The sequence below is a fragment of the Vulpes lagopus genome, chromosome 18 (assembly GCF_018345385.1).
Source record: "Vulpes lagopus strain Blue_001 chromosome 18, ASM1834538v1, whole genome shotgun sequence".
NCBI classification, from domain to species: domain Eukaryota; kingdom Metazoa; phylum Chordata; class Mammalia; order Carnivora; family Canidae; genus Vulpes; species Vulpes lagopus.
In genome coordinates, this window is record NC_054841.1 from 28,054,942 (window position 1) to 28,070,007 (window position 15,066).

At 42.9% G+C, this 15,066-nt stretch overlaps 1 protein-coding gene across 4 annotated transcripts in view; it reads left to right on the top strand.

Moving 5' to 3' along the window:
• Window positions 1-9,650: 9,650 nt before the first annotated feature.
• The window catches only part of RAD21L1 (RAD21 cohesin complex component like 1), a 29,067-nt gene continuing 23,651 nt past the window's right edge, over window positions 9,651-15,066 (top strand). For 3 of the 4 annotated variants that reach the window (XM_041733108.1, XM_041733110.1, XM_041733111.1), the window contains exons 1-3: window positions 9,651-9,804; window positions 10,955-11,084; window positions 12,949-13,042. In XM_041733108.1, the coding sequence (XP_041589042.1) occupies window positions 9,661-9,804; window positions 10,955-11,084; window positions 12,949-13,042 (368 nt within the window). In that variant the 5' untranslated portion in view covers window positions 9,651-9,660. Of the gene's footprint in view, window positions 9,805-10,880; window positions 11,085-12,948; window positions 13,043-15,066 lie in introns of those variants that run through there. The other variant, XM_041733109.1, reaches the window with a different exon arrangement.

A 15,066-nucleotide genomic window follows, 5' to 3' on the forward strand; every position in this document is an offset into this window, starting at 1 on the left:
AGAACTTCCCTCTCATTTTTTTTTTTTTTTTTGGAAATCATTCTCTGGACAACATACAGGGCTAAGAAGAATTCTGTATAGCTGGAGAGTGTGTTGGGCCCTGTCCAAAGAAGGATGACACATATTTATTGAACATCTACTATGCACAGGCACCAAAACATATCACCTGGCTAGGGACCGCATATTAATATTCCCATTTGACAGAGGAGAAAACTGAGGCTCTGGGAGATAATGGAAAATATATATTGATCTATGCCCCTGGTTCCTGGTAAAGAGCTTCTCACTCCCTTGTAATCTCTTAAGCAATAAGAGCACTAGGAGCATCTCTTATTCTATATTTGCCTGACCCCGTCCCTGACGCAGAGTACCAATAAACCGTTGTAAATTCCTAAGTTATAAGAGCACTAGAGGCATCTTTTATTTTAATGAGGGGACTTAAGTAGGCTCCTGGGTAGCTGGCTCTTGGATAGGGGCTGGTCACCAGAAACTAAGCCATGATTAAAGGTTAGAATTTTCAGTGTCTCCCTCCCATCCTCCAGAGAGGAGAGAGGGGCTGGAAATGGAGCTTATAATTGATGGTACCTACATAAGGAAGCCTCCATGAAATCCTAATATCAGGGGGTTGGGGGAAATCCGAGATTGGTGAATACAGTCACGTACCAGAGGGTGCCATACCCTAACTCCACAGGCACAGAAGCTCCTGTGCTTGGGACCCTCACAGACCTCATCCTATGTATTTCTTCCTCTGGCTATTCATCTGCATATTTTAATAAGCTGGTAAAGGTAAGTGTTTCCAGAGTTCTGTGAGCCATTCTAGCAAATTAACTGAGCCAGGGAGGGGGTCATGGGAAGACCCGATTTGTAGCCAAGACAGATGGAAGTTGTGGGTAACCTAGCAACTTACTACTTGCTACTGGCATCTGAAGTGGGGGAGGGGAGGAGCAGTCTCGTAGGACTAAGCCCTTCACCTGTGGGATCTCCAGGTAGATAGTATCAAAACTGAGCTAAACTGTAAGGGACACCCAGCTGGTATCATGGACAATTGCTTGGAGTGGGAGGGAAAAATGCACATTTGGTGACAGAGGAGGTATGAAGAACTGGGTTTTTCCCTACTCAGGAGGAAGAGACCAGGTTTTCTATCCAGGCCCAAAAAGCACTAGCCAAGGAAGCAAAAGCAGGATAGTTGAGAGCCAATTAAATGGGCCATTCAAAGTTTGATATTTGACAAACGTTTTTGTGGTCCTTCCCAGGAGCTGTCAGCCTGGGGTAACTACTCTGTCCATGGGCGCCACCTGGTGTCCACGCAGAGTAATTCCTCTGGAACCTGCCTGCTCTGAGTTATACAGGACTGGCTCCTTCACCATCCTTTCCTGCTGTGGGACATCTTCCTGGGAAGGCTATGAAGGATGAGCCTTTCTGGTCCTCGAACTCTGGGTGTGAATTTCAGCTCTGCCACTGACTTAGTGACCTAGGGCGAATCACTTCTCTGATCCTCCATTTAACCTTAGCTCTCAAATGAAAATGACACCTCCCCAAGCCATGGAGAGGATCTTGAGAAAGCTCTTTGTAAACTGGGAATAACCGGAGACAATGGCGAGAAGCATTATCTGCAATCCAATAGGCCTGGATTCATTTTTTAAAATATGAATTGTGCACATGCTATAAACCAGGCAATTTTCTGGACATGGGAATGCAGCAAGGAATCAAACATATAAAATGTATGTTTTCATGTATTTAACATTCTAGCATTCCAGTTTCCGAGTCATTCATTGATCTACAAATATTTTTCTCTGATATTACTATGTGCCAGCCGCTTTCCTAAGCAGCAGGCATAGAGGGAGTCCAATATGGCTAGAAGACAGGAAGCTGGGGGAAGGGGGTTGAGCAGGAGACAGAACCAGGTTTCGTGGGGCCTGAAGCTTTTAAAATCTAGGGTATTCTTGGGACACCTGGATGGCTCAGTGATTGAGCTCTGCTTTTGGCTTAGGGCATAACCCTGGGGTTCAGGGATCGAGTCCCATATCGGGCTCCCTGGGGGGAGCCTGCTTCTCCCTCTACCTATGTCTCTGCCTCTCTCTCTCTCTGTGTCTCTCATGAATAAATAAATAAAATATTTTTTAAAAATCTAGAGTGTTCTTTTATTAAAGAAACAGAATGCAGGTGATAAATACAGAACTAGGTTAGAAAGGTAATTTTTAAAAGAAGGACAGAAGAAATAACAAATCACAGAGTTCATAAAGCTGACAACTATCACAAACATCATACATTCTAGAGACATTGAATAATATTTTTATTAATGATACAGTTCTACAATAATTTTTCTCTACATTTTTTTGCTGTATATTCTTTGATCATCCAGTCATAAAACAATGATTTTTTTTGTTTTTCTAGAAAGATAAGGAAGGTAATTTGGTCTTTACAAGATTAACTTCTTTGTGGATAGTTTAAACAGTTTTTTTAGGTTGTAAAGGTTTTGCCATGTAAAATTTTCATATTATTGTCAAATTTGGGAAAGCTTCTAAATTTCTTTTATGTATGATCTGTCTTATGTACAATAGTGACTAATTTTAAGTGCTTTTTTTAAAAAAATATTTTATTTATTCATGAGAGACACACACAGAGAGAGAGAGAGAGAGAATGAGAAGGAGAGAGGCAGAGACATAGGTAGAGGGAGAAGCAGGCTCCATGCAGGAAACCCAATGTGAGACTTGATCCGGGATCCCAGGATCATGCGCTGACCGAAAGGCAGATGCTCAACCACTGAGCCATCCAAGATTCCCTAATTTTAAGTACTCTTGAGTTGACCAGAGTACCAACCTTAACCAGTTTACCAACGTTGCCCCCGAAAGATGAAATCTTTAACCATGTCAGTATTTCATGTCAAAGAAGTGAGAAATCTTAATCTTTTCCCAATAAATTTTATAATTCACTTCTTTAAATTAATGAGATTATTAAACAATCCAAGTCTATTCATTTCTGTGGTTTGAAAGGTACCTATTTCTCTTAATGAATTACTACTTTTGTTAGATCTGCAGGCCATTTTATCAGTAAGTATCAGACGTCCCTAGGGCAGAAATGCTAAGAAAGACATGACACAATACAAATGAGGTCATGAAACATGGGACTTCCCGCATGGACGTACTAGCTGTTTGTAATCCTGCCACGTTTGCTACATGGCCTATGAATACAGGACTCTGATATTTCCAGTTTGTGCAATTCCTGTTAGAAAGAAGAAAAAATATGCAGTGCATTTCTAATTGCATGTGCTGCAGTGCCCGGTATATTTCTGATGGCCAAGAACGTCTGCTTTAACTAGGCTTTGGTGAGAACCAAATCCTCTGCTTATAGTTTAATATGTCTGATGATTGAGAGCATTATTTGTAGACTAGCTTCTGGCTCTATAGGTTTCAAGTCTTATTCCCCACCCACTATGTACTGACTCGATGCTGGGCCCATATGGTCTTGCACCATCATGTCACAATGCAGGATGAGTCAGCAGGGGCCAGTGAGCGTATTCCTGGAAGAATCCCCACACTGAGATGGGCAGCAGTGACCTTACTATAGATGAAAGCTACTATGAACCACATAAATGGACCCTTCTTGTCTCAGTCTTTTTTGGCTGCTATAACAAACTACCATAGACTGGGTGGCTTAATCAACAGAATAAACATTTGTTTCTGACCATTCTGGAGGCTGGGCAGTCCAAGGTTCAGGTGCTAACAGATTCTACATCTGGTGAGACACCCTGATTCCTGGTTTATAGACACCTCTTCTTGCTGTCCTCATTTGGTGGAAGGAGCAAGGGAGCTCTGCAGGGTCTCCTTTATTAAGGACGCTAATCTCATTCATGAGGACTCCACCCTCATGGCCTAATCACCTCCCAAAGGCCCCCTCCTTTTTTTTTTTTTTATAAGATTTTTTTTTTTAATTTTTATTTATTTATGATAGTCACAGAGAGAGAGAGAGGCAGAGACACAGGCAGAGGGAGAAGCAGGCTCCATGCACCGGGAGCCCGATGTGAGATTCGATCCCGGGTCTCCAGGATCGCGCCCTGGGCCAAAGGCAGGCGCTGCGCCACCCAGGGATCCCTCAAAGGCCCCCTCCTAATACCATCACATTGGGGGTTAGGATTTCAACATACAAATTGGGGGGGAGGGGCACAAAAATTCAGTCCAAAACATCTCAACCAAAATTAAATGTACACCTAACTCAACTCTGCCTTAGCTGTGTGAAAATTACTAATAGGGAACCTCACTTAAATGGAGTGGGGAGGTTTTGGCAGAGGGAACTTTCATGCCCTACTACTCTTAGTCAGTTAGAGACCCAGCAGGAAGAGCCAGAGTTGACCTTTCATGACCTTGACCTTTCATGAACTTGACCTTGGATGTGGATACTACTCTACCATTCCAGCTGGAGGAAGAGATGTTTTCCTTATCCCTCCAGCAACAGCTCAGTCAATAAAAAACCACCATACTTCAAACTCTCATTTATTCCAATGGACTTTTAATTCATAACAGCCTTCCCAATCTATTCCCTTTCCCCTTTAAAAAAAAAAAAAATCGTGCCTCTCACCTGTTTCCCCGACATGCCTGCAGGTCTGAAGGGGTTTATTTATTTATTTTTTTTAAGATTTTATTTATTTATTCTTGAGAGATAGAAGGAGAGACAGAGCCAGAGACACTGGCAGAGACAGAGCCAGAGACACAGGCAGAGGGAGAAGCAGGCTCCATGCACTGGGAGCCCGACGTGGGATTCGATCCCGGGTCTCCAGGATCACACCCTGGGCCAAAGGCAGGCGCCAAACCGCTGCACCACCCAGGGATCCCGGGTTTATTTATTCTAGATTGCAATTCTCTTTTATTCCTAAATAAAACCCATCTTTGGTGAGGTAAAACTGGCAGTTTTTATTTTTAAGGCTAAAAGCTACATCCTTCAAGACACCCTGCCACCATGGTGTGATGGATGGAGAACTGGGATGGAAGGAGACATCAATCTTAAAGGATTATAGTTAAATATCTTACTTCTGCAATGTTTACAAAGACGTGTGCCCAGATGAACACATTGCTGTGTTTTGTCCAGGGCCTTGGAGGGCTCTGAACCTGAAGATTCACTGTGGTCAAGATAAATCCACCCACCTGAAATGAAGCTAGAATAATAAGTAAGGGAGAGACTATGCAGGACCCTGCACTTATTAGGAGGGAGTTTGGATTTTATTCTAAGAGCAACAGGAAAATGTAAAGGGCTTTAAAGACAGAGGGTAAAGTGATTTGATTTATACTTTCTTTTTTTCTTTTTTTCTTTTTAAAGGTTTTATTTATTTATTCACGGGAGACACACAGAAAGAGGCAGAGATATAGGTGGCGGGATAAGTAGGCTCCCCATGGGGAGCCTGATGTGGGACTCGATCCCAGGACCCCAGGATCATGATTTGAGCCACCCAGGTGCCCCGATTTATATTCTTCAAAGACTACTCTGGCTTTGGTGTGGACAGTGGGCTTAAGGGGCAAGTGATAGGAAGGAAACTGCTAAGGAGGCTGGTGGGCCTTCTCCAGGAGACCGGTGGCTTAGATGAGGGTGGGCTGGGTAGAGGTGGTGAGAAGTGATAGCATAGGGTGAGTGGTGGGTGTGCTGAGGGACTGATATTAAGTGCACGTGCGGTGGGCATCAAGAGTGTCTCCCAGGCAGCCTGGGTGGCTCAGCAGTTTAGCTCCTGCCTTCAGCCCAGGGCGTGATCCTGGGGAGCCGGAATCGAGTCCCATGTCGGGCTCCCTGCGTGGAGCCTGCTTCTCCCTCTGCCTGTCTCTGCCTCTCTCTCTCTCCTCTCTCTCTCTCTCTCTCTCTCTCTCTGTGTCTCTCATGAATAAATAAAATCTAAAACAAAAAAAAAAAGAGTGTCTCCCAGATATCTCCTTAAGTGGTTGCTGTGACCCCATCCCAAGCTGGGAAATGGGACTTAGACCTAAGTTTGAATCTTGTCTCTACCATCATTCCCAGCTATGTGATCTGGGACAGGTCGCTTCTCCTCTCTGGGTCATCTCCTTATCGCAAAATGGGGAAAAGAGTATTTTGTTTGAAGAGTATTAAAAATAAAACCATTGGGACTCCTGGGTGGCTCAGTGGTTGAGTGTCTGCCTTCAGCTCAGGTCATGATCCTGGGGTCCTGGGCTCCCCCCAGGAAGCCTGCTTCTCCCTCTGCCTATGTCTCTGCCTCCCTCTCTCTCTCTCTGTGTGTGTCTCTCATGTATAGCTAAAATGCTTAAAATTAAAAAAGAAATAAAAGAAAAAGAAAACCACAGGCCCAAAATAATGCCACTTAGGCCAAGTCCCCAAATCAGGGACTTAATCCATAAACTAAGTGCAGTTTCAACCTCCCCCAGAAATGTGGTCTTAACTGGTCAGTCAGGAATTTTCAGACAGGCATCAATGAGTCTGCCAAGGAGCCCTCCCCATCCCCCACAAAGGATGAGTTAATTTGCACAGTAAGACCCCTTGCTCTTGCTCCTAAGTGAAAGCAAGATTACCTGAAACAATCCTTCTTTCGCTAACTTTCACGCCACACTGCTATTCCATAAAAACCTACTTCGTGCTTTTCCCTCTACTTGCTAGATGTGGTGCTGCCTGATTCATGAATCATTTAATAAAGCCAATTAGATCTTTAAAATGTACTTGTTTAAATATGTGTTATTTAACATGAGTGAATGCGACAACCTATCAGGAGAAGCCTGGGACCTTATCAATAACCTATATATTAGATGTCAGAGTTCTTCCAAGGTTTATTAGCATTTACCATGAATCTCGAGGGAGGAAACCAGCCTTGGATCCTTATTCAGTGGTATGATTTTTCTTAGGCTCTAGCAATTGTTTTTGACTATTGAAAGCTGTGATCTTCCCAGGCAGGAAAATAACTGCTGTCCCCAAAAGGTAGGTCAATATGATCAATCTTTTTAATAACAACAGTAATAATAACTAATATTTCTTGAGCATTTATTATTGCCAGGTTCTTTACATGCTTTGTCTCATTTATCTCTTACAATACCTACAGCACAGGTACTTTAAAAAAAAAATTAAAAAGATTCTATTGGGCAGCCCGGGTGGCTCTGCGGTTTAGCCCCACCTCCAGCCCAGGGCCTGATCCTGGAGACGCAGGATCAAGTCCCACGTCAGGCTCCCTGAGAGGGACCCTGATGTGGAACTCCATCCCAGGACTCCAGATTGCGACCTGAGCCACCCAGGCGCCGGGCACAGGTACTTTTATTAGCATCATTTCCATTCCACAGATGAGAAAACCCGGGGTTCAGGCGATCAAGTAACTTCTCTAGGGAACCCCCTAGGTACTAAGTGGAAGAGAAGAGAGGCCATCCTAGGATGTTCAGAGACCAGGCAGAGGGATCAGACCACCCTTCACAGTTGCTCTGTGGGGCCCGGCCCCGCCCCTGCCATCCTCCCTGTAGGGTCCATGCCCCCCCCCGCCCCCCCCACCGCCACGCACTGCTTAAGTCCCAGGTTAGAGCTCGGACAGTGCAAGCGCCCCACCCCGTCCCGGCGGGCCCCGCCTCCGTCCCGGCCCCGCCTCCGTCCCGGCCCCGCCCCTCGCCCCTCCCCATTCCCGGCTGCCCCGCCCCTCGCCCCGCCCCTCGCCCCGCCGCGCCCCCCCTGGCGCCTGGCAGCCCCGGGGAGACTCGACGCGCGGACCCCGGCACCTCGTCCTCCAAGCCCCTGCTCCCGCACGCCTCTCTTCAGACCGGCTCCGAAAGTAGGGCGCAGCCTGAGGGGCTGGGCGCAACCCGGGGGCTGAGGCGGGCTGAGTGATGCGGCCGCGGCCGCCGGCACCCCGACTCGCGCCCCGCCAGCTCCTCAGCGGCGCGAGCCCTGCGGACGGCGCCTGAGGGAGGAACCCCGGCGCCCTGGGCCTCCCGGGCTGAGGCGCGACCCGGCGCCCCCTCCCCGCGCGGGACGGACGGGCGCCTGCGGCCGCCTCGCTGGCCTCAGGTGGTCTCCGGGCAGCCGGCCTCGACGTCTGAGGAGGAGTCGCGTGTGGAGGAAGCCCCCTGGCGTCCTGGCCCTCGCGCTCGCGCCTTGGCCTCACCTCTTGGACGCCCCCGCCCCGCCTCCAGCGCCCCCCCTTCCTCGCCGCTCACCGGGTTCTCCTCGCTGAAGGAGCGCCCGGGCGCTCCCCACGCCCCTGCCCCAGAGCCGCCCGCCCCTCGGCTTTGCGCCGCTCCCCGCTCCCCGCCGCCCTCCGCCCTCCTCCCTCCTCCCTCCTCCCCCTCCCTCTCCCTGGCTCCCGGTTCCTGTTTCTCCTCAGCCTCTCGGCTTTGCTCGAAGCCAGGCCAATCTAGAAATAACCCGGCGGGACTTTGGGGTTTTTTTGGTGAGGGGGGACGGTGGCGGGGGGCGGGGTGGAGAGTGCAATATGTGCTCGGGAAAATCCGTGTCTCAGGAAAATTAAATCACAGGGTTGTTGTTTTTCCTTAGAATACGTCAATAACCATACACCTGGGAGCCATCCTGTAAGATAAATTGGAATTTATTCCAAGACCGAACGTAGAACAGACAAGAAGTGGACCCAAGGCAAGGCACAGGCCATAAACATTAAAATCTCCAGCTCTCTCACTGGGGAATATGGTTCGGTAGATGCCTAAGTTTTAATTTTGGGGCACAGTGATTTGGTTTTGGGGAGGAAATGGGCGTTGATCAAAGTTCACCTCAGTTTTGAATTCTGTGGCTGATTTTGTTTTTGTGTTCATTTTGGCTTGACTTTCTCTTCTGATCAGAACTTTAAGTAGAAAAGCAAAAAAGGCTTTTATAGTGGCAGCTTAAGATTACTTTATGTGGGCAATAACTTGATTCTTCTCTAGAAGCCAAAGTATTATTCCTTTGCTTAAAGTGGAGTCTTACGATATCTCTCGAGGATAGTACAATAGGTAGAAACGTGCATAAATTGTTTTTCTTCTAAGTTAAGGTTTTCTTTCACCATTCTTATTTGAGAACATTTAAATTTGATTCCAGTTTCCTTTCTTTGAGTTTTTCCTGCACTTTCTTGTTTTCTTCGTCTTTCCACTTTATAATCCTTTGGAGTTCATATTTTAACTCCAAAGATTAATCCATTGTTGAATGGATTATGAAACCAGATCATCTTGAAGAAAAGAAAGAAATTCAACACTTAGTTACAAGTCAATAATCCAACATGTCTCAAATTACTAAGTTTTAGAAAAGAGGGGACCCGTCTTCACTTTTCTTAGTTTGGTCCACCTTTTCCTGTTTTGTTTTTTGTTCCCTGTTTCCATCTCCTATTTTTCCCAGGCTTTCTCTTCTATTTATTTGACCGTGTTAGTAAGAGAACTCAAATCCTTTGCTGGGTAAAATAAGTAGAATGTAAGAAGCCATCAGTGATCAGAATACATATAAACTGGTTGTGGTTCACAATCAAACAGAGCTCTCATTAGTTTATAATTTCATATTTTAAATGACGTTTCTTCTTTAAAGAAAATAATTTGAATGATGCCTTGAACTAGAAGATAATCTGAGTGTTATTTTATAGAATTAATGAAAAAATTGTTTTTACTGTGAAACAGCATGGAAATATTTTTGTAATCAAATTTTAAATATCTTTTAATGTTCCCTCTAGTTTGTTAAATACAGCTAAGGAAAACAGGCAACATGTTCTACACACATGTGCTTATGAGTAAGCGAGGGCCATTGGCCAAAATCTGGCTTGCAGCTCACTGGGAGAAGAAACTCACAAAGGCTCATGTATTTGAATGTAATCTAGAGATAACCATTGAAAAAATTATTTCACCTAAGGTATGTTATTGGTTAAAATTACAGTATGTATTTGGCATGACTTATGAAGAAGAAAGGAACTGAATTATGTTAATATCACAAAATACATTTCCAAGGAAGTTTCACTTTCTACAATGGTCTTCTCTCTTTTAATTCCCATAACATTTAGTACCTGAGAATAAACATATCAGTTTCTGTTGGTAATTAACTGTTTCATATGTTTATCATGAACAGATTGGACCCTAAAGGAGAAAGGTCATGTTTTATACATGCTTTGTAATCTTTTCTTATTCTCTTAATAAAATACCATGTATGTAGTAGGTACCAAATAAGTACTTAGAAAAATAGTGAGTACATGAATATGGACAGAAGAAAAAAAAGGCTTGAGTATAAATCAAAATATGTATGTAAACACTTCACAAAGTACTATGTTCATTATAAAACACTCTAATAAGGTATTAGAACTTGCATTAAAATATTTTAATTTTTTTAGGTTAAGTATTTTTATGTTTGAAAGAAGGATAAATTATAATTGAAAACCTTCCATTTGTCAGGCACTGGGCTAGGCTTTATGTTCATTAGATTATTTAATCTTCACAACAACCCTATGAGATGGGCTTCTTTTAACCCCAGTGAAGTGTAATAGTTAAGAGCATGAACCTTTGAATTAATCTAATTCCTACTCCATTAGCAGTTGTGTTATTTTGGGCATGCTACTTACCATTTTTGAGTCTGTTTTTTCCTTCTGTAAATACAAGTTGTCAAAATTAAATAATATATGAAGAGCTGTTAGGACAATGGCTGGCACAAAATAAGTATATAATAAGTTGTAGCCATTATTAATAAACTGAAGTTCCAGAAGGTTGAATGGCAGCCTTAGGAACTGAGCCAGGGCTTGCACCTGAGTCGGCCTGACTGCAGAGTTTATAAGTCTTCCCATAAAACCAGGAATAACATATTTCACTTAAATGGTACATGAGATTATCTTCATTGAATAAGAACAAAAGTTAATCATTTTACAAGATGAGGTAAAAGTTAAATAATTCACTTTAAATAAGAATAAGCAAAATGTCTGCTTTTTAAAGAGAAGAAATTCTATGATTTTATAATTTTCAAACAGGGTTTATGAGTCTAATTCTTAACATTCTAATACTTTAAAAATTATTGAAAGGTGAAAATTGCACTTCGAACTTCAGGACACCTTCTTTTGGGAGTTGTGCGAATTTATAATAGGAAGGCAAAATATCTTTTGGCAGATTGCAGTGAAGCATTGCTTAAGATGAAGATGACATTTCGCCCAGGTATACTTGCAATGTTGATTGGTCTCACTTATTTTGGTTCCCTTTTGTATTTTTATTTTGAGTGAGCTCTTTTCATTGGTGGCACTCTGTAATTCCAGGATATATAGTAAATATAAACTTCCTTTTTACTGATTCTAAGTTTCTGTGTTTAAGGACAAGTTATATTCTTTACCTTGCGCTCTTCCTATGTTTGCAGGGAAAGGTTATGTTTTCAAAAACTTGTAATACTTAAGAAATATACATAAAGCTACCATACCAGAGTAAGAAACTCTGATACTCAGGGTTTTTTTTAAGATTTTATTTATTTATTGAAGAGAGACATACAGAGAGAGGCAGAGACGCAGGCAGAGGGAGAAGTAGGCTCCTTGCAAGGAGCCAGATGCAGGACTCAATACCAGGGATCACGCCCTGAGCCAAAGGCAGACGTTCAAATGCTGAGCCACCCCAGGCGTCCCCTGATACTCAATTTTAATGGCTTGCTTAGTTTGCTGTATCTGTTTTTGCCTTTATGAGATGAATTAGAAATAGCGTAATTGACAAAACCCAGATTCATAATTGTCATTGTTTTCAGAATTCTCAGGATGCTAAGCAGCATTCTATTATGAAATATCATAGAAAATCTCTAGGCATTCCAAAGTGCTAGAGATTTACATGTGTCATAAATATGATGCCTTTTAGTTTTAATTTAATTTTAAGACATTCATCATTTCTACCTTGTATTTTGGTTATTTAGGTACAGGCCTTGCCTGTCACACCAGTTTGCAAGCCCCTTGAAGGCAACATCTTTGTTGTATTTATTTCCTGAATCTCTTATACAACTTGTCTTAACGCCTTGAACATACTCTTCCCTCAATATTTGTTGAATCAGGGTTGACAGGGTTTTGTTCTTTATTTAAAATATTTGTAGAATCTCTACATAGGGTTTATACTCAATCAAATATGGTTGGTTTGCTCATTATTTTATTTATATAATCCACAGATATTTGTTTATCCCGTACTCTGTACCAAACACTATTTTAGGCTCTGGGATACAAGGACAAACAAGGCAAATAAGGTCTCTTTGGTGAGGAAATCAGATAACGACAATGTTTTTTTTTTTAATTATTACAACAATTATAGATTGCAGTTTTGCTATGCAGAAATATAAACAGAATGTTCCATCAAAAAATAACAGGAAACTACTTGAGTTAGGCTGATTGGGAAAAGCCTTTCAGAGAGGATATAATTTATTTATTTATTTATTTTAAAAGATTTTATTTATTTATTGATGAGACACACACACACACACACACACACACACACACACACACACAGAGGCAGAAACACAGGCAAAGGGAAAAGCAGGCTCCATGCAGGGAGCCCGATGTGGGACTCAATCCCGGGACTCCAGGGATCACACCGAAGGCAGATGCTTAACCACTGAACCACCCAGGCATCCCAAGAGAGGATAGAATTTAAGGTCAAACTTGACGAATGAGAAGTACTTAGCCATGTAAAACATCCCTGAGGGAATAGCATTCCAGGCAGAGGGAATAGTGAGAGCAAAGGTCTTGAGGAAGAAAAGTGTTTGACTTGTTAAGGGAACAAAAAGACCAGTATAGTTGGAGTCTAGAGAACGAGGGAAAGATGATGCTGATAGATTTGTAGGACTGCAGAGGCCCTGATTAGAAGTTTGGATTTTATTTAAATGCACTGGGGAAGTCACTGAATCATTTTAAGCATGAGAGCAAGCTGATCTGATTGCTTTTTAAATATTTTTAATATCACTCTGGCTGTTTGTAGAGCATGGATTGAAGAAAAGCAGGAGCTGGGAGTTTTTTATATAGCATTATTGCTCATTGAATGTGGTTTTTTATTTTTTCAGGACTGGTGGACCTTCCAAAAGAGAATTTTGAAGCTGCTTACAGTGCTATCACATTGCCAGAAGAATTTCATGATTTTGACACCCACAATGTGAAGTAAATTTTTTTATTTTCCTTCAATTTGATTTTCTTTTTTTAAAAAAAATTATTTATTTATTTATTTATTTATTTATTTATTTATTTTTATTGTAAAGATTTTATTTATTCATGAGAGACACAGAGAGAGAGAGAGACAGAGAGACAGAGAGACAGAGACACAGGCAGAGGAAAAAGCAGGCTCCATGCAGGGAGCCTGACATGGGACTGGATCCCAGGTCCCAAGGATCAGGCACTGGGCTGAAGGCGGTGCTAAACCGCTGAGCCACCAGGGCTGCCCTCAATTTGATTTTCTTGATATTGTATTGTTTTCATCTTCATATTTCATGTACACAAGTGGAATCTAGTTAACAAATGAAATACACATGCAGTTGATGAAGACTTAAATTTGGTGTGAGATTTTGAAATACAATGCCAAAAATGTATCATTATATTTGCTGCATGTAGTTTGCAGTATTAACAGTATGTCCATTCATTCAGTAAATATTTATTGGGTGCTTTCTATATACCAGGCACTACTCTAAGCACCAAGGAGATAGCAATGAACAACAGCTCCTGTCTGCATGAATCTTATAGTTTAAACAGATAATAAACAAATAAGTACACAATACACCAGGAAATGAACATGAAAAGAAATAGAACATAAAGTAAATAAATGACAGGATAGTTAGGAAAGGCTTTTCTAATAAGGTCAGAGCTGAAATCTGAAGGAGGTGTGGGAATAAATCATTCAGTAATGTGAGGAAGAATGTTCCCGGTAGAGCAAGTGGGAAGGCCCTAGGGCAGAACACATTGGATGGGTTCAGGGAACAACAAGGAGGCAAGTAAGACTGAAGTGCTGTAAATGAGTGTCTGAGTCTAGGAGACGAGGTCAGAGAGGTAGCTGGGGGTGCAAATGATGTAGGGTGTTGTAGGCCACAATAAGAATTTTTATTTTACTCAGATGGGGGCATAGGGGGGTTTAGAATAGAAGAGTGACTGGATCTGACTTGATTTTAACATGCTCCCTCAGGCTACTTACTACAAGGGGGAAGGGGCAGAAGCAGAGAGCCAATGAAAAGGTTATTGCAGTAAGAAGTCCAGATGACTCCCCGCCACACACACATATACAACACATAGCCCAAGTTCTCTGCCCTCAGAGGCTGCAAGGGAAACTCCCCCTCAACACTAACAGGTAGAGCCCAGCACTGAGAGGGTCTCCCTTCCCATACCAGGCTACATTCCCACCCCCACCCCACCCCCGCCCAATAATCTGGAGTGAAAGCCCAGGGGAATGGGGAGAAGAGGGCATTGGTGGTTGAAAAGAGTTAGTGCCTTGGATGGAGGATGCCAGGACTTATAACTGGGACTGACAGCCCTGTCCTGTCTGTGGGAACCTCAGGGTCCAACTGAGGGCACACACTCTCCCCACCAGCAGCCCACAAATGCGGGGTCAGGATGCCTGGCCTCTGTGTCCCAGAAGGGACCCTCCTGTGGTCTTTGCCTTGATCTTCCTTAATAAAGGGTATTATCCCCTCAAAAAAAAGTCCAAGTGAGAAATGACAATGTCTATGATTACTTCTCAGCCTTCATGTTATCAAGGAGGTAGCAGTCAAAATTATGAGTATATTTTGAAGACAGAGCCAACAGGATTTGCTGAAGAGTTGGAAATGGCTTTAAGGGAAACAAGAAGTGAAGGATGACTATGATTTGGATATGAGAATGGAGTTAGCCACCTAATGAGATGAGGATAACTAGAGAATGGCAGGTCTAAGAGGGGCACGGTAAAGGCTTAATTCAGCTTTAGACATAAGTTTTGAGATGACTGTTGCATATCCAAGGGGAGTAGGCAGGTAGTGGAATATCTGGGTCTGAAATTCAGGAAAGCAGTCTGGATTAGGATCTAAATTTGAGAGTTGTGAGTATATAGGTGGAACTTCAACTGTGAGTCATAAAACCCCTAGAGAGTCAGTGTAATTTTTTAAAAAGAGATCTGAGAACAGAGTTGTTGGGTTGTTCCTAGTAGCTAATAGTCTGAGAGACTT